This window comes from Octodon degus, unplaced genomic scaffold, assembly GCF_000260255.1.
Source record: "Octodon degus isolate 3935 unplaced genomic scaffold, OctDeg1.0 scaffold00054, whole genome shotgun sequence".
Lineage (NCBI taxonomy): Eukaryota > Metazoa > Chordata > Mammalia > Rodentia > Octodontidae > Octodon > Octodon degus.
In genome coordinates, this window is record NW_004524630.1 from 351,281 (window position 1) to 371,854 (window position 20,574).

The 20,574-nt window shown below is 43.6% G+C and overlaps 1 protein-coding gene across 2 annotated transcripts in view; it reads left to right on the forward strand.

Moving 5' to 3' along the window:
• The window catches only part of Nsmaf (neutral sphingomyelinase activation associated factor), an 84,435-nt gene that overhangs the window by 50,368 nt on the left and 13,493 nt on the right, over positions 1–20,574 (forward strand). For both annotated transcript variants that reach the window (XM_023717679.1, XM_023717680.1), the window contains exons 10-21: positions 5,504–5,633; positions 7,159–7,230; positions 9,251–9,359; positions 11,250–11,426; positions 12,582–12,661; positions 13,284–13,374; positions 13,464–13,527; positions 14,704–14,755; positions 14,846–14,966; positions 15,471–15,602; positions 17,807–17,849; positions 18,154–18,305. In XM_023717679.1, coding sequence (XP_023573447.1) covers positions 5,504–5,633; positions 7,159–7,230; positions 9,251–9,359; positions 11,250–11,426; positions 12,582–12,661; positions 13,284–13,374; positions 13,464–13,527; positions 14,704–14,755; positions 14,846–14,966; positions 15,471–15,602; positions 17,807–17,849; positions 18,154–18,305 — 1,223 coding nt within the window. The remainder of the gene's footprint in view (positions 1–5,503; positions 5,634–7,158; positions 7,231–9,250; positions 9,360–11,249; positions 11,427–12,581; positions 12,662–13,283; positions 13,375–13,463; positions 13,528–14,703; positions 14,756–14,845; positions 14,967–15,470; positions 15,603–17,806; positions 17,850–18,153; positions 18,306–20,574) is intronic.

The following is a 20,574-nucleotide window of genomic DNA, read 5'->3' on the forward strand; positions in this document are numbered from 1 at the left end:
AGCCTCTTTGCAGGGAGTTCTGCTGAAGGGTTCCCTGCTGGGCCTGCAACCTGGGTCGAATGAGGATCTGCGGGCCCCGGGTCATCTCACTCACTTGTCGGGCTTGTACTCCAGGTCTATTCAGGATCCCACGGCCCTTGATCGTCTCACTCCTTGTTGCTATTGTTTGGATTTGCATTTTTTATTTATTTATGGTACTAGGGATTGAACTCAGGACTTCGTGCTTGCCAGCAAGGTGCTTATGCCACCAGGCTGTCTCCCTGGTCCTCATTTTATTTGATGCTGATTTCCAATTTTATGATTTCCTTCCTTGAGCTTGTGAAGAACAAAATAGCCTTTCTCTGGTTTCCTCAGCACGAAGCCTAGACTGCTGGTTTTATGTGTTCTTTTATAACAGAAGCATTTACACTTACAAAATTTCCTTCTAAGCACTACTTCAGCTGCATCCACAAATTTTGTTATGTTCTGTTTTCATTATCATTCATGTAAAAATGTTTTGCACTTTACTATTTATTCTTTGATCTATAGATTATTAGAAATGTGTCAACTTATACATATTTGAAGATTTTATAGATATCTTATTGCTGATGACTAATATTACCTGGCCAGAGAATACACGCTACATGATTTCAGTCTCTGGCAGTGTGTTGAGGTTTGTTTCATGGCCCAGCAAGGGGTGCGTCCTTGTAAATATGTCAGGTGCCCTTGCAAGGTGTGTGTGTGCTGTAGCTGTCGAGCGCAGTAATCTACAAACACCACTTCAGTCTGCCTGGTGGTTGCTGTTTAGGGCTTGTGTACCTCACTGAATGCCTGCTGACTTTATCAGTTCCTGAGAGGAGAATGTTCAGATTGCCGATGATATTGTGGGATTTTTATTTCCCTCCCATGGCGGTTATCTTTGCGTGTCTTGTGCAGCTCTATGAATGAGGTTCTGTGCATTAAAATGAATAATGTCTTTTGGCTTTTTTGGTCCCGGGAATTGAACTCAGGACCTTGCATTTGCTTGGCAGGTGCTGCGCTGCTAAGCTGTCTCCCTGGCCCAAGAAATGTCTTCTTAAGGATTTACCCTTTCAGTATGACATGTCCTTTTTTGTCTGTATTCCTCTTTTCATTAAAGTGTCTTCGATGTAATTTTCTTATAAATTTGTATCTTTTTCTATCCTTTTACATTTAACCTGTGTTTATATGTTGTTTCTTAAAAAAACTCTAAAAATATAGTAGTTCAATCTTGTTTTTTATGCATTCTGACAATTTCTACTTTTTTTTGTGGTACCGGGGATCGAACTCGACCCTGCGCTTGCCAGGCAAGCGCTTATTCTACTGAGCTATCTCCCCAAGCCCTCTACTTTTAATTGGGATATTGAATAATTTATAGTTATCTAATTATAGATTGATGCAGTAGGTAGTAAGGCCACTGTCTCAGCATTTGTTTCTTTTTTTTTTTTTTTTGGCGGAAGCGGGGATTGAACTCAGGCCCTTGTGCTTGCCAGGGAAGCGCCTATTCCACTGAGCCATCTCCCCGGCCCCACAGCATTTGTTTCTTAGCATGTTTGTTCTTTGTTCCTCCTTTCTTGTTTCATTTTGGGTGAATCTACTCACTTTTGGTTCTCTGTTTTATCTACTTGTTTGTGTTTTTCTCATTCTTGGTGGTCACTCTAGAGATTATAATAAACACCTTGTTCCGGAGTGTATTTTCAAATAATACGGTATTATCCTGTTTTACAATAGAGTGTTTCCATTTACTCTCTCTTGTCCATTGTGATAGCATCTGATACATGGCATCTACAGACATTAACCCTAGAACTCAATGTTCTTATGGTTTTAAAAACTAATAGACTTCTACCGGATTGTATTTACATATGCACTAGAAATACTAAAAAAGTTTACTTACTTACATTTAATGACTTTGTTTGCTGGTATATTTATGTTTTGGATTTTCTGCAGCTCCTATCTTTCTGAACATCTGATATCATTTCTCTCCAGTCAGAAGAGCTTCTCATTCCTTGTGATGCATTGTTTAGAAATTAACTCTCTCAGCTTTGCCTGTCTGAAAATACTATTTCATCTTCACTTTGAAGGGCACCTTTTTGGATGTAGAGTCCTAGGATGGCAGGGACTTCCCCACTTAGGGCTTCCATTCCATTGTTTCAGGTGTGCAGTCAGGAGTGGTGTTGTGGGAGCATGTGAGGAGGATGCAGTTCTCTTCGTGTGCACCCTGCTTGGAAGTGCCAGAGCACAGAAGAGGAAAATGCAGGCTGCCTGTGCCTGCCGCTCTCGGTGCCCAGCACCCCTGCGGTCCCAGCAGTGCCTCGCCCCCACCCAGTGAGCGTCTGACCCCAGCTGGGTGTTCTGGAATTGAATTCTTGTGCTGTCTGCCTGGGAACGCTTCACAAGCTAAGCATCTGCCCCGCAGCCTGCTGCCACTTTAGGTGCCAGCCACAGAATCCAGGTTGCCACCCAATCCCCTGACCCAGTGGGTAGAAATCGGAGGTCCTTACAAACCCCTCTTTGGGCTCTATCATTTGTGGACTGGCTTACAGGCTTAAGAAACACATAGATTTATTATATTGATAAGAAATGTTGCTGGGCACATTGGTACATGCCTGTGATTCCAGCCCTCGATAGGCTGAGGTAGGAGGATCATTGTGAGCTTGAGACCAACCTGGGCTACAAAGTGAGCTCAAAGCCAGCCTAAACTGCACAGCGAGACCTTGTCTCAAAAGCATTATGTCTATATCTATATCTATAGATAGATAGATAGATAGATAGATAGATAGATAGATAGATAGATGATAAAGGTTGCAGATGAACAGTCCAGTGGAGAAGTGCTTTGGTGAGGTCTGGGGGGCCCCACAGGAGCCTTTGTCCTGTGCAGTTAGGGTTTGCCTTCCTTCTTGCACACGTGTGTGCTCACCAGTCCAGAACTCTCTGAGCCTCAGAGTTCAATACATTCTCGTGGTAGCCTACAAGATGCACCTTATAGGTGTGGAAGGTTATTAGCTCAGTCTCCTCTTCCTTGAGGATCAGGGTTGAGGCTGGGAGTTCCAGGCTTCTGAAAATGGCTTGGTCTCCAGTACCCAACCCCCATCCAGAAGCCAAATAAGTCTCTTCTTTAGAATAAAAGGCAGTCCTGTTTCCCAGGAGACTCTAGGGCATCAGCAGTCTGTGCTAGGAACTGTGGCTGCAGACCCGGAGCAGCACGCAGTGCACACTGAGCACCCCACTGTTAGGGAAGTATGTTCTAGGAGCTCCAGGTCAGCAGCAGGGCACTGAGAGCAAACGTATGCTATCTATTGTGTCCCAAGGGTTTCAGAGAAATATTAGCCTATGAAAAGTTTTTCATCAACTCCCCACCATTCTCTCCTTTAGCATCTTTTTCTTCTGTAACTTGTTATATTTGTTGATATGTTCTGTAAGATCTTGGGAATACTGTTTTTTTTTTACTCCTTGTTCTCCTTTTCTTTCAAGTAACAAGACTTTTCTTGGTCTGCTTTCAACTTTATTAGCCCCATTGTTTACTACCTACTCTGTTGCTGTGCTTATTGCATTTCTAGTATTAAGGTTTCATGTCCAAGGGCCAGGGAGATAGCTCAGCGGTCTAAAGCACCTGCTTAGCAAGCGCTCAGGGACCACGGCTAGATCCTCGCCCACATGCTGCACCGGTCCTGCCCCAGGGCGGCTGAGCCAGCCACGCACACAAAGATTCTCATTTCTCTGCCTCCTTAGGGTCCTACTGTGGAGGTCCTGTTCTCGGCTGAAATGCCCTCTCCACTTTGTTGTCTGTCTCTGCTGCTCGGTCCTTCAGCGAATTCATTAGAGTTGTCGCAAGTCTTTGGTGTATCTGACGCTGGAGTCACCTTCTTTTGAATCTTTTCTCTACTGAACATAGATCCTATTTTCTTGTTTTCTCTGTGTTGTAATATTTTATTATTTGCTAGACAGTTTTTTTTTTTTTTTTTTTTTTTTTTTTTTAAAACCGGGGTTTGAACTCAGGCCCTTTTGCTTGCCAGGAAAGTGCTTATTCTATTGAGCTATCTCTCCAGCTAGACAGTTTGTTTTAAAAAGGACTCTGCAGACTGAACTAAATATTTACCTCTAGAAGTGTCGTGCCCACTCCCATGTCTTGTCAGACTGCTTTACTGGGGGCTCTGTCCACAGTGCAGCTGGGTGAATTAGGGCCTTGGTGCCACTGTGGATAACTTCAGGACACTTCATTGAGACAGTGATAGAGACTGTCCGCAGCAGAGCTTAGAATCCAAGTGCTTGAGTGATTCTGGAGCTATCTTTGTGCTTAGGGATGAGCCGCCAGTTTCCAAATGGTAGAACATTTTTCTAGCTTTTTGCCCCAGTGAGGGCACTTCCACATCTTTGGGGAGCGTCTCGGCCTCCAGCCGTCTGCAGCTTGCTTTCCCTGAGAATTTGTCTTGTCCTAAAGCCCCTACTCCTCTCCTGTGATGGGCCATGCCTTCAGCTGTCACTTGATTACTGTTCCTTTCTTCTTTCTTGTGGGTGAGTTCATCTGAGTTTCTTTGCTTTCTCAGTTTTCTAAGGATTTTTAAAACATCGTGGGATTGTTCACTTTCTGTAGTTGGTTTTGACAGGAGGCTCATGTTCGGTGCTGGCGATTGAGCCCCGGGCTTCATACATGCCTGCCGTGTGCTCTGTCACTGAGGTACAGCTCGGCCCAGATTTATTGTTAGTCGTTATTTGCTTGTGTGGGTTTTTATAATTTTTTTTTTAAATTTTATTTATTTATTTGTGTGTGTGTGTGTGTGTGTGTGTGTGGCCAGCTCAGCTCACCAGGGGGCGGGGCTGGCTGGCATGTGGTGCTGGGGGATTGAACCGCAGTCCCTGTGCTTTGCTAAGCTTGTTCTAAGTAGGTGCTTTAGACCTCTGAGCCATCTCACCAGCCCTTATAATGTTAATGATTTGGTTGTTTTTCCATGATTTTTTTTAAAAAGTAGTAAAGCAGAAGCAGTAATACACTTTGTTGATTAAATATCTTAGGAGTGGATAGTACAGAGGTCATCTTTGACTGATTTTTACATCAATATTTCTAAAAAATAAAGTATTTAGAACTGGAATTCAAGCAATTATCATTCTGCACTTGTAGCCTCATAAAGAATACTACAAAATAAGTGTCAACACTGTGAAAATAGTTTATATGTCTATAAAAAGAGGTCTAGTGACACAAAATAGATTATATTCATAGAATAGTTTTAAGCAAATTTACTTTAGCAAAAGTAAGAGCTCAGCTAAACTTTTAAAAATGTAACTTATTTGTCTACCTTTGTTTCTGTGGTGCATAATCTCTTCTGTTTTTAAAAATTAAATTTTCATTTTGCCACTTAAAAGAACATCAACTTATTTAAGCAGACAATTTATGATACCACTTATCTTGTACTAAATGTAGTGTTTACACTGATGCCATACACAGCTGAGCTGTAGTTAAGCTTGGAGAATAAATCAGTTTCTGACTTATTTTACTGAAAAACAATTTCAGATTCCAAAGCGTGTCTGAAAAGCCGCATCTGGAATGCAAGGCGGAAATGGTGACGCCGCTGGTGACAAACCCTGGGCACGTGTGCATCACAGACACCAGCCTGTATTTTCAACCTCTCAATGGGTACCCGGTATGTGGACCACAGTGTCAGGCAGAGCTGCCTCCGCCTCTGAGCTTGGTGTTCTGGGACTGCAGCCTCACATTTAGTGCACTGTGGTGAGGGTCGGAATCCCTGGCCTCCCTCCTGCCAGCCTCACGTGTTTTATCCGCTTCTTGGGTAATCCTGGAGCCAGTAACTGCATTGTAGGCTCTTTTTCTCTTTTTGGTCACCCTGGGACCCTGGCACTTGGTGGTGTTGAGAAAGCTTGTCCTGTGAAGTCCAGAGTCCATGGAGATTTAGGGCTGTTGGCTAGGAAGCCATTCTGGATGAAGCCAGAGACTCACGATGAATAGGAACTACCACGAGTACACGACCATGAATAAGAAATACGTATTTCCTGCGCGTTCACTCGTGTGTGTGCACACAGAGGGTGGCACGTCTTGCTTCTCCTCAGTGACAAATACAGGAGGGGTAGCTTTTCCTTCAAGAGCACTTAAGCTGGCCCTTCCTTCAGCCAGTGTGCAAGTGGAATGTAGAGCTGCAGCCCTCTGACTTGGGAGAGCTCCTCTAGGGACTTGGGAATGAACCCCAAAATAGAGGTGAATTTAAATTGCTGCCTTGACACTTGTGAAGAGTTGTTGCTTACCTAGAACTGGCTGCTTTTTATTGCAGTTCATTGAAAGAACAGAAATCACAATCCTCTCTGGAAAGGGTGCCGCTTGGCAGTGCAGCTTACAGAATCAGGAGTGTGTTCTGCATAGAAAGCCACACTGGAGGCCGGGGACATGGCTCAGTAGAATAAGCGCTTGCCTCGCAAGCACAAGGGCCTGAGTTCAGTCCCAGGTTCAGCTACTCTGGAAATTCGCTAGTTTGTCATCACCTGGTACTACAGCAGCTAATGCAGTCTGAGTCAGCTGTGATGTGGTAAGGGTTCTGCGCATTAGGTGGAGCGCCCCTGCCGAGTTCTCTGGGCACAGTGCACATGGTGGAGTGGCTTCCCTCGCTGTGTGCTGCACTGGCCGGGCTCCTGCTGTTATAGCTGCCTGGGTTAAAAGCTTGTAGAAACAAGTGTGTCTCAGCGTCCAGGTCCGCAGTGTGAGCACTTCCCTTTTCAGATGTCTCGCTAGGAGACCGTGGCCTGCCCTGAGGTCTCCAGGACAGTCGCTACTGCAAGAAAGCCTGGCCTGCTAGCCAGATGCAGCCCACTCGGAGCCTTGCTTCTTTCTCACTAGTTAATTAAAGTCCTAGAGAAGGAAGAAAATTATTTTCTTCATTAAGAAAGCAACAGCTCAGAGGCCTTGTCCTGTACTGTAACGATCGGTAGTAACCTGAAAGGTAAGTGACTGTTGTCACTGGAGGGGCACTGAGTAATGGAGAAGCGCGTGGCTGCCACGGTGAGGCTCACGCAAAGCAGCAGAGCAGGATGTAGGGCCAGGCGTGTCCCGATCCAAAGCCTTGCTCTCCAAGTGTGCACTTGCAGCACGTTAGGAAGGTGAGAGTCAGCCATTTGTTTTCCCTTTCTGATACTAATGAACAGTTTCTACTCTTTTAAAAGAAACCTGTGATCCATATTACACTCCAGGATGTCCGCCGCATCTACAAAAGGAGGCACGGCCTCATGCCATTGGTGAGTCTGAGGGCAGTCCCAGTTCTCGGGATGTTGTCCTTCCTTCAGTTCAGCTGGTGTTTTACTGGCTTATAAAAGCCTGAAAATGTGCAGTTAAGCTGTATTTCAAGCAGATGGACACCTGTTCTGGCTGCTCTTCCTTCTGGATAAGCTAAAAATTGATAAAGGAATAACTTTTCTGTAGGTAAGAGGCTCTGTTGCAAAAACATTTTTGGTTCCGCAAACAAGAGGGCATAGGGTACCTATGAGTTTCTTGCTCCTAAATTGTCAGTTTCCCACTTAGGGGGGAATGATGTGTGCGGGACAGTCCAGGGCTCTTGCCACCACCTGGTCAGCACAGGGAGTCCCAGAGTCAACATGGAAGATGCTGTGGCCTCAGCTCTTCAGTGCACTGCAGTGTAGACACAGTTAATGTGCATTAATTATTAAACCTTTGAGCTTAGAGAAATAAAGGAATGTTTAAGTCATAGGAGTGGCTCTTCCTGCTGTCCCTCTGAATACATGTATGTCAGTACTTAACATTTATCGGACTTTAGGAACCAGTCTCTACAGCAGCTATGATTCCAAGAGGTTTTTTTTTCTTCATTTGGGTATTTGGTACAGGGTCTCACTATGCAGATTGGACTCGTAGTGATCCTCCTGTTTTCAATCTCCCCAGTGCTGGGATCACAGGCACCACACCTGGACTTGGTTGCCAACTCAGCATGCCCTGGGGGCAGGGCCAGTGCATTGTGCAGGACCAGGGATCGAACCCTGGTGCTTGCCAAAGCAGGCATTTAGTCTGTTGAGCTATCTCACAGGCCCTTCCAAGAGGTTTTTGTTTGTTTGTCTTTTGGGTTTTTTTTGTTGTTGTTGTTGTCTGTTTTTGTTTTTTTGTTTTTGCGGAACCGGGGATTGAACTCAGGCCCTTGCGCTTGCCAGGGAAGCGCTTATTCCACTGAGCCATCTCCCCAGCCCTTTCAAGAGGTTTTTGATACCAGTACTAATTTATGTTTTTCTCCTTTTAATAGCAGATGGTTTTGCAAACACTGTAGACTCTTCCCTCTACAGATAATGCAGAAAATTTGAGTGCAAAGAAGCAGAGAAGAAGAAAGTAACACTGTCACGTGCCTTCTGTGTGAAGGAATGGCTTGTACTGTATAGTGTTTTTTTGCCCCAGGAAGTAGATGAGCTCATATTTTATAGATAATGAAGCTGAGACTCTAGGAGCAGCTTCCTAAACTCCCAAGATAGATAGGAAATGATAGAAGCTGGAATTTGAGCAGGACAGCGCCAGGCTTTCGTCCTTTCTTTGATGATTCCTGCCCTGAGTTAGTCTTTTCAGCACAGTCTTCACAAAATTCATAGTTGTCTTTAACATAATCATAACTTACTAATTGAATGAGTTAATTAGGTATCATTTTGAGATATATGTATATATATATATATATAATTAGCTTATAGAAGAAGGTAAACGTTTGTGTTTGAAAAAGATGTAAAGGCATGGCTCAACTAATTCTGAGTTTCAAAATGATAAGTTAATGAACACTATTATCAGTGAAAACATTTAATGTCAAAGAGGATTTTATAGTTTACTGGACAAGCGTGTGTTGTTCTCAGGAAGTTTATCAAGATAATGTACACACTCAGGAATTTTTTTTAATGTATTTAGTACAGGGTCTCACTACATAGATCAGATTCGTTGTGATTCTCCTGTTTTCAGCCTCCCAAGCAATGGAATTACAGGTGCGTGCCACCACGCCCAGTCTCAATCACCTCTCACTGCGCCCCAGGACAGGGCCAGCAGGGCACAGCAGGGATCGAACCCTGGCCGCTGTGCTCTGCCTAAGCAGGCGCTTTAGTCTACTGAGCTATCTTCCAGCCCTTGGAAAAGATATTTTTTTCTATGAATCAAACTATGCATGGAAAATGAAATATTAAAAGTCAACAATATGGATGTTTAGCCAAACATTTTGTAGTGATATACTGGGTTTTTAAGATGAGTGTGATGCTATTTGTTTTATTCATTCTGAACTCACAGGGCTTGGAAGTATTTTGCACTGAGGATGACCTGTGTTCCGACATCTACCTAAAGTTCTATGAGCCTGAGGAGAGAGACGACGTCTACTTCTATATTGCCACCTACCTAGGTTTGCTGCTCTTCCTTTGCGGTGTCTGCTCACTCATATGATGGTGGTTCAGCTGACAGGGAGCTGGAGTAGCAAATAAGAGAAGAAGAGACTCTATCTAGAATTGCTTCTCTGTAGTTCCACTTATTTCTCTTCATGAGTAACTACAGTTGCCAAAAACCTTAAAGCTAAAAGAAATGTAAATTCACTTTAGTAATAGTTCATTTAAATTTAAATTATGTTTTAAAAATTCTTGATAAAGATATTTCGGTGTTTTTGCTACCTTAATGACTTACAAACTTGAGTGGATTATGGACTCCCCACCTCTATTTTGTTCAATTCTGCTTTACATTGGTAAGGCCAAGAGTGAGTTTATTCATGTGAGACAATGAGGTATCCAGTCACGCATTTATGTCTATCCACTGCGGTCTTTCACAGAGCCGTGCAGAAGGGCTACGCGCCTTCCGTGTGCAGGGCGCCGCCCTCAGCCTGTAGCTCAGTTTTCATTATTGATGACTAATCTTTCGTGGGAAATGTAGCCTTTCTCCATCTTCGTCAGGTAGAACACCTTTACTTTCCTTCAAACATAAACTTTTTTATTAAGTTGTATTACTAAGTTAAAGTTTCTCATTTATAGAGATGCTAGATGAGAAGAGTGAAATGCATTTTATAGTTGGATATTGGGACTATTAATCCTATCTGTTTTCTCTTGTCATGCATAGTGAAATGATTTAGATGATATATAGTGACTTACATCTTCCCTTAGAAATGAATATTTAAGGATAGTCTACTTCAAATAAAGAATATATTTTATTTTACTAGATTATAGTTAATATTTTTCTCATTCGTTGAACAATTTAATGTATAAGTATAGCTGTGTGACAAGCTTGCATTTGTCTCCTAGTTCTTAATTTAATTTAATTTAATTTTCTGACTGTAACAAAATTACAACTAAAGACTCAACTTTCATGGTGAGCCTTCTAATCTCAAGTCAAAACCTTGCCGTGACCTAAAACTGCTTCTCTCACACTGTCGGTTCCCTGTAAGTATTTCTAAGACTTAGCTGAGGGGTTACAAAGGCAGTGAGACAGGAAAGTGTTTTGAATTTTGATTGAATCTTTCTTGATGAGAAAAGACATTTGGTAAGTTTAGATAGGAATAATGAATCAACATCTGAGTTCATTTGCTTGATGCTTCCAATAGAAAGCTAAAAGCAGAGTTTTCTGGGAACGAAAAACATCTAGAGGAGGAGCACTGGTCCATTCCGCACTCTGTGGAGAGAAGGTTCCACGTGTGCGCGTCGTCGGCCACGCCGTTTTCAGAGAGAAGGCGGCCTCCTGGCCCTCTAGCCCGAGAACTGGTCCTCCAGCCAAGCCTTTTTTTTTTTTTCCCCGTTTCCTTTTCTTAGTCATGAATAAATAATATGGGATCACTGACAAATTAGTGGCAGCATGCCTCTGTGGACTTAAAAGAAAATTAAAATATTTTGTTCTGATTTCATAAAATTGGGGAAATAAACTTTCATAACTGCCTATAGTTTGTAAAAATGCTTTAAAACTGAGCACACTTGGAAGACCTTATTATCCATTGTATAAATATTATCTATTGTAATGATAATATGTAATATTTACATTTTTGCTCCATACTTTTATATCTGTTTAATTTATATCATATTCTGGGAGTAGGATAATAGGTCAGTATATTTAATAATTCTCCCTCTTGCTTTTGAGACTTATACTTAGTTGAGTGACTGCTTTGTGAAAACTGATCAATAGCAGGCATTCTCTTGAAATGCATTTTTCCACAGTGTGCGGAAGGGTCTGTATTTTAGGCACCTAGCATTGCACACTTCGCGGAGGTCAGCTGCCACTGCAGGGCGCAGCAGTGACGGCTGGTGGCCTCCTCCCGCAGAGCACCACGTTGTGGAGCACACCGCCGAGAGCTACATGCTGCAGTGGCAGCGCGGCCACCTCTCCAACTACCAGTACCTGCTGCACCTCAACAACCTGGCTGACCGCAGCTGCAATGACCTCTCCCAGTACCCGGTGTTCCCGTGGGTCGTCAGTGACTACTTCAGCCCAAGTTTAGGTAAATGTTGTGCCTTCGTTCTGGTAGAGCTGAGTTGAAAGTGGCTACCCTAAGGGAGAATAGATCCTCTTTTAGAATTGTGATTTGCTGTATGGACAGATTAGAACTCTTCAGTTTTGTTACTAAAGATTACCAGTTCGCACTCCGGGTACCAGAAGGTGTTACCTGTGAGCCATGTAAGGGTCGCCTGTGCGTCTCGCTCACTGAACCTTTTGAAGTATACACGGAAAAACATGTACATCTAGCCTGTTGTTTCTACCATCAGGAAGTACAAGGTTTTCAAATATATTTCTATTTCTCACTGAAAAATGTGGCTTATTTTATAGTATTATTTTGAAATTTACCTTAAAAATTGTGGTTACCAAAAAAAAATTTTAAAAAATTGTGATTACCAAAAGAAATAACTATTCATTACAGAATCTTTAGTATGAAGAAATTAAAAATTACCCATGCTTGCATTACTGAGAAATAACCATTTTAACTTAATGTACTTCTTTGTTGTTATCTCAACCTAATGTTAATAAAAATGTGATCATATTATAATTTTAAATTTAAAAAATTACAGTCCTAAGGAATGAACCCATGGCGTTCTACCACTTAATCCCCATCCCTGTCTATATAGGTAGTTGGTTGTTTGTTTATGTTTAAGACGGGGTCTTGAGCTTGTGCGTCTCCAGCCTCAGCCTCAGAGGCTGGGAGCACGGGGTGTGCCGAGGCGCCCGCAGTAGTTTAGCTTATATACTGTGAATAACTAGTTTGCCTTTGACAGATTACTAGGCCTTTGTAATGGATAGAGATGCCAGATGTCCTAAGAATATGAGAATTTATTTCTCTAATGTTCAAATGCTAATTTGGTTTTCAAATTATGCTAATATTACAGCATAGTAACACTATATAATTCTAACACAGAAAGCAAATCTTGGTAAAAGAATAATGGTTTAAAATTTAATTTTTTGTTCTACTTTAAATGTAGCTTTTAATCAGGAATCTCTTTGCAAAAAATTGATATAAAGGATACTATTATGCAGATATTCCTAACTTTTTTGCAGCTATATCAATAGCAGAAAGGCTATTACTTATCTCAAAATTTAAAACTATTTGAATCAGTTCATCAGGATGATGGTGTATGTGGAAATTATTTATTGATGTTTACAGATTTGTCAAATCCAGGAACATTCAGGGACCTCAGCAAACCAGTGGGAGCCCTGAATAAGGAACGGCTGGAGAGACTGCTGGTATGTCCACATAGGATTCAGGGTTTCCTTTTCTCATTGTTTTGTGACAGGGTCTGGCTCTGTAGCCACGGCTGGCATTGAACTCACAGTGGTCCTCCTGTCCCAACCTCTTGAATGCTGAGATTATGGACATGCACCACCCTGCCCAGGAAATTTGAAGTTTCTAAGCAAAGTCATGACAAGAAAACTTACATTTTAATGGAAGCTGAGACTTCTTTCCCGTAGGTTTAAGAGAGCACACTAGGAGCACATTGCTGGCCATCCGTGGTGTGTCTCCCGCTGCTTTTCCGCGCCATGAGTGTAGCCCTCACATTCACACCCTGGTGCACAGTTCAGGAAGTGGGAGCACGACCTGACACAGGTTCACTGTGCTGCTCTCATGGTGTGTCCTGTGGGGAGTCACATGAGCTACACAACATCGGTGCTGTGTCACCCAGTTTGACAAGACCAGAGCACTTGCCACAGGGGTTGCTGGTCCCAGATGTCCTCTCCCTCTAGTTGTGTCCCCAGCCAGGAAGGAAGCTAAGGAATCCAGCATCCACGTTGCCGCCTCGTTAGGCCTTTACTGACTAAGTTTCTGGCTTGTCTCCAGCATACAGTGCTGTTCACTCCTGTCTCGCAGGCTCGCTACCGGGAAATGCCCGCGCCCAAGTTCATGTATGGGAGCCACTACTCCTCCCCGGGTTACGTGCTGTTTTACCTGGTCCGGATTGGTGAGACTCTTGGCATCACCCTTGATTCTGTTTTGCTTCACATGAATCTCAGATGAGGTGCTCTGACTTCGCTGCCTTTCTCCTCTCAGCGCCAGAGTATATGCTGTGCCTACAGAATGGAAGATTTGATAATGCAGATAGAATGTTCAACAGGTTTGACATAAATGCCTCACTTAGTAGTCTGATGATTATATATGCTCATAATGTTTGCTGTGAAACTAAATATAAATAAAAATGTTAAGTGTTTTTAAAAATCATTATTATAGCTGCCCCTTTCCAGCTTTTAAAAGATATATAATATAATACATATATATATAATTTTTTGAATTTACTTTTTGGTATGGGACTCGAACTCAGGACCTAGCACTTGCCATGCGGTCACTGTACTGCTCAGCTGTGTCCCCAGCACCTTGAGAACATATTCTATTTATTTTTTATTTTTTGTATTTTAGGGAAAGGCCTACAGGGAGTACAGGGCCTCACTACCCACCTCTTTTACAGCCTCCCAAGAGCTGGGATTACAGGCGCGTGCCACCATGCCATCTCAGTTGCCATCTCCGCGTGCCTTGGGGGCAGGGCCGGCACAGCAGGCTCAGGGATGGAACACGGGGCCCTGCGCCTGCCTGCCGGGAACATATTCTGAATACAGACTTTCACCCTGGTTTTTTTTTTTTTTAACAGAACTGGGGCTTGAACTCAGGCCCTTGCGCTTGCCAGGCAAGCGCTTATTCTACTGAGCCATCTCCCCGGCCCTTCACCCTGTTTTTTGTGGCCTGATATTAGATCTTGAAAATTTCCCCATACTACTAGTGATTTTTAGAGATTACATATTCTAACATATGCCATAATTTATTTCAGCTATTTTTCTCTATTCAACACTAATAGTTTCCAATGTCCTATTATTTTTAATTCTGCTATGAATTGAATATAACTACCTGAAAGTATTTACCTTGTGTGTGTGTGTACTCTTTCCTTATCAAAATATAAAAGAAAGAAGTACAGACCACTTGGTATGCCATCACACGAGGACGGTGATAGCTGTTCATCTGTGTCTCTGAGTACTTTTGAGCTTTCGCTCCTCCTAAATGAGCCATTAAGAGAGGGACTAACCCTGTGGCTAACCTGCAAGGCTGTGGGGGCCTCCTGATGAGCGCTTGGTGACACCAAGTCGTGGCGTAGCTCCCTGGGCCCGTCGTCTCTCTCACTGAAGGCACACGCGTGGGCGAGGAAGCGCGTGGGAGTGGGGCGGTCCCTCGCAGAGCGGCAGGGTGTGCGGGGTGTGCGGGCTGTTCCTGCGGCTAGACTCAGGGGTGCGTTTCCCCCATTTAGTGTTGCAGAAACCTGGAGAAACTGCTTGGATGGTGCGACGGATTTTAAAGAAGTAAGCAGTTCGTGAAGGCAGTGGCCATGGGGTGGTGGCTCTAAGCTGCTTTTTTCAATATTGCTGTTTTTTCCTCCCTAAAACTTTCAGCTGATTCCAGAGTTCTATGGCGACGATGTCAGCTTTCTAGTCAATAGTCTGAAGTTGGATCTGGGGAGGAGGCAAGGAGGACAGGTGGTCGACGATGTTGAGCTTCCCTTGTGGGCCTCAAGTGAGTACATCCTGCCGGCAGCCTGTCATGTGTATGCGTTCCTTCCCGAGTGGTGCGGGTTTACTATCACTGTTGTGTTGCTTGGATTTTTTTTTCATTATTATTTTTTTTCTTTTGGTACCAAGGGTCAAACTCAGGACCTTACGCTTGCTATGCAGGCACTTATGCTACGGGCCTATCTCCCTAGGCCCTGTTGCTTGGATTTTTTAAAGTAGTAGTATTGTTGTCTACGTGAAATAGTATCAGTCCATTCCAAATCAAAAGTATCCTGAGTCCGTGATGCAAAAACTTAGTGTGTATTTGAGAGACCTAATTGCTATGAAAATAATTCTTGCCACTTTTTTCCCAAAAAACATACGTTTCATGTTGTGGAAGGAGAAAAACCACATTTAAGATATGTATCTTGCCTATCATAGAAGTTTTATCTGCCTGTTGGTAGACAAAACAAGTGAGAGAAGGTAAACTGGAGACCACGTGGTCTTCTGACGGAGTCTAATCCTATAGGTCCTGAGGACTTTCTCCAGAAGAGCAGAGAGGCGCTGGAGAGCAGCTATGTGTCTGAGCACCTCCACGAGTGGATCGACCTCGTGTTTGGCTATAAGCAAAAGGGCGAGGATGCCATCGGGGCCCACAATGGTGAGCAGCACTCGCCGAAATTTCAGTTAGTACTCAGTGAAAATAAAAGTAAACATGCAAAAGTATGAGGCCAGAACAGTCGAGCGCATTCCTTCTGCAGAAGCGTCCTGCGTCAGACAGTGGGGCCTGCTGGCTCTGTGTTGGATGTGAAGTGACAGAGGAAGGGTGGCTTTTGCCTGGATGTCACCTGCCTTGTGATGGTTCCAAGAGGTCTTTCCTAAAGGCTTCTGATTTTAGCATCCACAGCATCTCTCAGTATCTACAAGGATTGTTCTAGGTCCTTTTGTAGACACTGAAATCTGTAGATGCTCGGTCTTTTATATAAAATAGTGTATGTTTGTAGGGCTGGCGAAATAGTTCAGCAGACTAAGCACCTGCTTAGGCAAGCACAGGGACTGAAGTTCAATCCTTGGCACCACAGGCCGCTCCGGTCCTGGGCACTGGTGCACTGCGACGGCCACCAAGTCTGGGATGGTGGTGCACACCTGTAATCCTGGCGCTGGGGAGGCAGGAAGCAGGAGGATCACTGCGAGCCCGAGCTGCATAGTGAGATCATGTACCAAGTACATTAAAAAAAAAGTGTGTATTTGCATAAAAACTATACATCATCCTGTTTGTTTATTGATTTATTTAATGTATTTAGTACAAAGTCTCTAGGGTCTCACTACACAGATCGGACTTGCAGTGATCCTTCCTGGTTTTTAGCCTCCCAAGCCCTGGGATTACAGGTGTGTGCCACCATGTCCAGTCTCAGCCAGCTACTCAGCATGCCCGGGGCGGGGCCCGCACGCACACCAGGCATTGAGCCCCCAGCCCCTGCATCTGCCTAACAGGTGCTCTAACCCCCTGAGCTATCTGGCCAGCCCCATCCTGTATATTTAAAATCATCAGATTATTGATTATTATTTAAAATTGTCACATTACTTCCCATTCAACAATTTAGGAAAAGAACAAATGAAAGGCAAAAAGTATGTTTAGGTTTATATGCACAATAGTTTGGATAATTATCAATTTCTGCTAGTATTTTGAAAGGAGCAGGTAATGCATAAAAATTTTTTTACTTTGATTTTTTTTTCTTCCTATTTGGATTTCTTATAACTTCTTCATCTTTATTTTATTTTGGTTTTTCTTTAAATAAATCTTACCCACTTATAGCTGGTAATATGAACAATTAATTTGAAGATAGTACCTTGTCATACAGCAACCATTGTTGAATTCTTATTACTTTGTTTAGTGAATTTTGTATTGTCTCTAATTCTGGGTGATTTTTTTTTCTGTCACTATTTTGTGTTTTTTTTTTTTTTTAAATTATTATTTTTTTAAATTATTTATTTATTTATTACATTTATTTATTGTGTGTGTGTGTGTGTGTGTGTGGCCAGCTCAGCCCACCGGGGGCGAGGCTGGCTGGCATGTGGTGCTGAAGGATCGAACCGCGGTCCTTGTGCTTTGCCAAGCTTGTTCCAAGTAGTTGCTTTAGACCACTGAGCCATCTCTCCAGCCCTTGTGTTTTTTTTTTAAAAATTAAAAAATTATCACATTGCTGAAAACACTTTACATCAGTGCTACATAAATAACTGTTATACTGTATTGTTTAGGGAGTAATGAAATAAAAAGTTTGTACCTGTTCAGTACAGGTATGTTTTTCCCAGTGTAGACCATTGGTTGGATCCACAGATGTAGAACCTACTGATAGAGAATTGACTGTGCTTTCTGTGTCTCTTAATAATCCAAACTAAAACTTTAAGTATGGCAGGACAGTGTCCTCAGTGCCTGTGAAGGTCTCCGCGCTTTTCTGTAGGTATGCAGAAGATACCTCCCCCCGAGCTGCAGCTTCTGTGCCTGTTCCTCCCAAGGCGTCTGGGCCAGTAACAGGACCTGGAGCTAGCACTGTGACCTCATGTCTCAGCGCTGTCAGGGCAGCCTCAGTGTGCCTTGCGCTGCCCCGAAGGAGGTCTGCTGCCTGGGAACGCGCCTCGATTCAGCCAGCTAATCTGCCAAGCAGACAGTTTTTGTTTGTTTTTTCATGGAAAGATAAGGATCAAAGCTAATCTTTACATAATTTGAATATTAGTCTGGTTTGCAAAATGAAAATTAAGTTCTTTGAACAGAGTTTTAATTTGTTGAGATGTTTAAATTCTGAACAGGGTGTACATTACAGCCAAATAAAACATCTTTCAGTAGTGTTTATATCTGTCTTTCAGTTTTCCATCCCCTGACCTATGAAGGAGGGGTAGATCTGAACAGGTATGTACATGTCTACATGGCATTCCATGTGAGTTATAAAACACCTTGTCTACATTACTAATCAAGTTGCTTGAGAATGTTGATTCAGAAATTTTAAAATGAATTTTATGTTGCTTTTACCATGATGCTGGTTGCTGACAATCAGAAAACAATCTAAGGTCTGTCATGAGGTTTAGGCAGTCTGGCCTGTCATTGCTGTCATTATTTGAGTGTTGCTCCCTCCTGTTTTGTTTGTATCATTTGAAACGTGCTATCTGGAGCCTCGAGCCTGTGCTCACTGCACTGTTTGTGTTCTGTCACACAGCATCGAGGATCCTGACGAGAAGGTGGCCATGCTGACCCAGATCTTAGAATTCGGGCAGACCCCCAAGCAGCTGTTTGTCACTCCTCATCCTCAGAAGATCACTTCCAGGTTCAGAGTTACGCCTCCGATCTCCAGCTGTAATGATTCCCCAGGTAAGGTTTGTAGAGAAAACGAATGTGAACACTCTTGGTTTCTCTTTTCTGGTGAAGTATTTTCTGAGATGAGATGAACCGTGAACGGTGCTCCTGCCAGGAGATGTGCTTCCCCTGCCTGTTTTTTTGTAGCTGTTCAAGAAAATACATTCAGGGTTTTGTTTTGGTTTTGGTTTTTGGTGGAACTGGGGATTGAACTCAGGCCCATGCACTTGCCAGGGAAGTGCTTATTCTATTGAGTCATCTCCCCGAACCCTGTAAGCATACATGTGCAGAAACCAGTGTGGGCAAAGATGGCATTATTTGAAATCATCTTCTTGCAATCTGGAAAAGTGCAATAAAAATATATTCTTCCAAAAAAAAAAAGCTGAGGATGTAACTCTGTGATAGTCTTTGCCTAGTCTACATATGGCCCTGAGTTCCATTCCCAATACTAAAAGGAAGAAAATAAGTGCTTGCCTGGCAAGCGCAGGATTCTGAGTTCAATCCCCAGTACCACAAAAATGAACTAAAAGGAAGAAAAGATAGTTATCTCAATAGAGCCATAGGACACTTATACTATTCTTTTCCAATTTCCAATGTTAGCGTCTTTTTTTAAATGAAGTATGTGAATAAATTTGTTTAAATGTCTCTTCAATTGACACCATATCTCAAAAAAAAAAAAAAAAAAAAAAAAAAAAAAACATACAAATCACTTTTATTTTTTGTCAGTCTGACTCATGAGGCCTGGCTTTCCCACTTCCTGTGCTGTAGCTCCCTGACTTTTCTGTGGTTTTGCTAAATTCTGAGAGACTCACCTTTTCAGACATATTCCTGGCCACTGGTTCTTTAAGTCACTATCTGCCTTCCTCTTTCCCAGAAATGACCTCTCTCCCCACTTCTCTGCAAAACTGACATATAGATTTTTTTTAAAAAATGTATTAGCACAGGGTGTACAGGGTCTCACTACACAGATGGGACTCGTAGTGACCTCCTGTTTGCAGCCTCCCAAGCGCTGGGATTACAGGCACGCGCCACCACGCCCAGTCTCGATGCTAGCTCAGCCTGTCCCTGGGGCGGGCCAGCTCAGCACGCCAGGGATCGAACCGTTCCCTGTGTCTGCCTAAGCAGGCGGCACCGTAACTGGCTGAGCTCTCTGGCTGGCCCTAAAACTGACATACAGATCTTGAATTCATATTGCTCTGTTCTCGTATTTAATGTTTGATGAATACGTGCAGCGGGTCTGCTCTGTGCAGGGTCAGTGCTGGCAGTAAAATAAACTTGACCATCCAACACTCACCGCGTTTTATGTCTCCCACAAGGCAGCCGCAAGCCTCCAGGCCCCTGAGGAGCCGTGTGACTCCACAGCCGAGGCTGGCAGCAAAACCGGCGCATTTGTTTTAGTTTCTGAGCCTGCTATGCGAGCGGAGCAGATCTGGGCCTCTCGGCGACCACAGCTGGTGCTGGCCTCAGCGGGGGCGGCTCGGAGGCACCAGGCCAGGGCGAGCCTGCTGTCTGCTCCGCGGCATGAAGTCACACAGGCCACATGACTGCCTTGCGATGCTGTTTCGCCCATGCCCTTCTTAGTCACCAGCCATAGCCACTGTCACATGAGGTCTGTGAAAGTGTGACTGCGTCAGCTTGTCTGAAAGCAGAAGTGAAAGCCTTGCTGTGCTCCAGAAACCGTCAGTTTTCTTTTCTTTTCTCTTCTTTTCTTTTCTTTTTTTTCCCTCTTTATTTTCTACCCCAAAACCAAAACCAAAAGAAAAAGAAAAGTCAACCCAAAAAAACCCAACTTGTGACATAGTTAGGCAGCGGTCCGGTTTTTGCAGTGTCTGTTGTTGAGGACCTGGCTGCGCAGTCTTGCACGTACCGACCTTCGCGAGGGCGTGGCCAAGGTGGGCTTTGTGCGCATGCGTGAGACTCCAGTGTTTGAAGATGTTTCTTTTTCTGCAAAGTGTCTTCCTTGACTGTTTTCTCAGTTACTCTTCTCTCATTGCTGGGACAAAATACCCAACACCCAGAACGAAGAAGGAAAGGTTTATTTAGCTCACAGTTGGTGCAGGTTGCAGGCCATACTCAGCTGGCTCGAAGGCAGACGGCACATGTGATGGGGGGGTGAGGGGGGTGGGGGGGCAGCAGTTCGTGGCGGAAAACGACTAGAGCAAAAGGGAGCAATAGCAGCAGCAGACAGCGAGTCCGTCGTCTTTAGGTTGCGTCCAAGTGTCCGCCCCAGGCCGGATGTAGCACTCACACCCCTAATCCCAGCAGCACTCACACCCCTAATCCC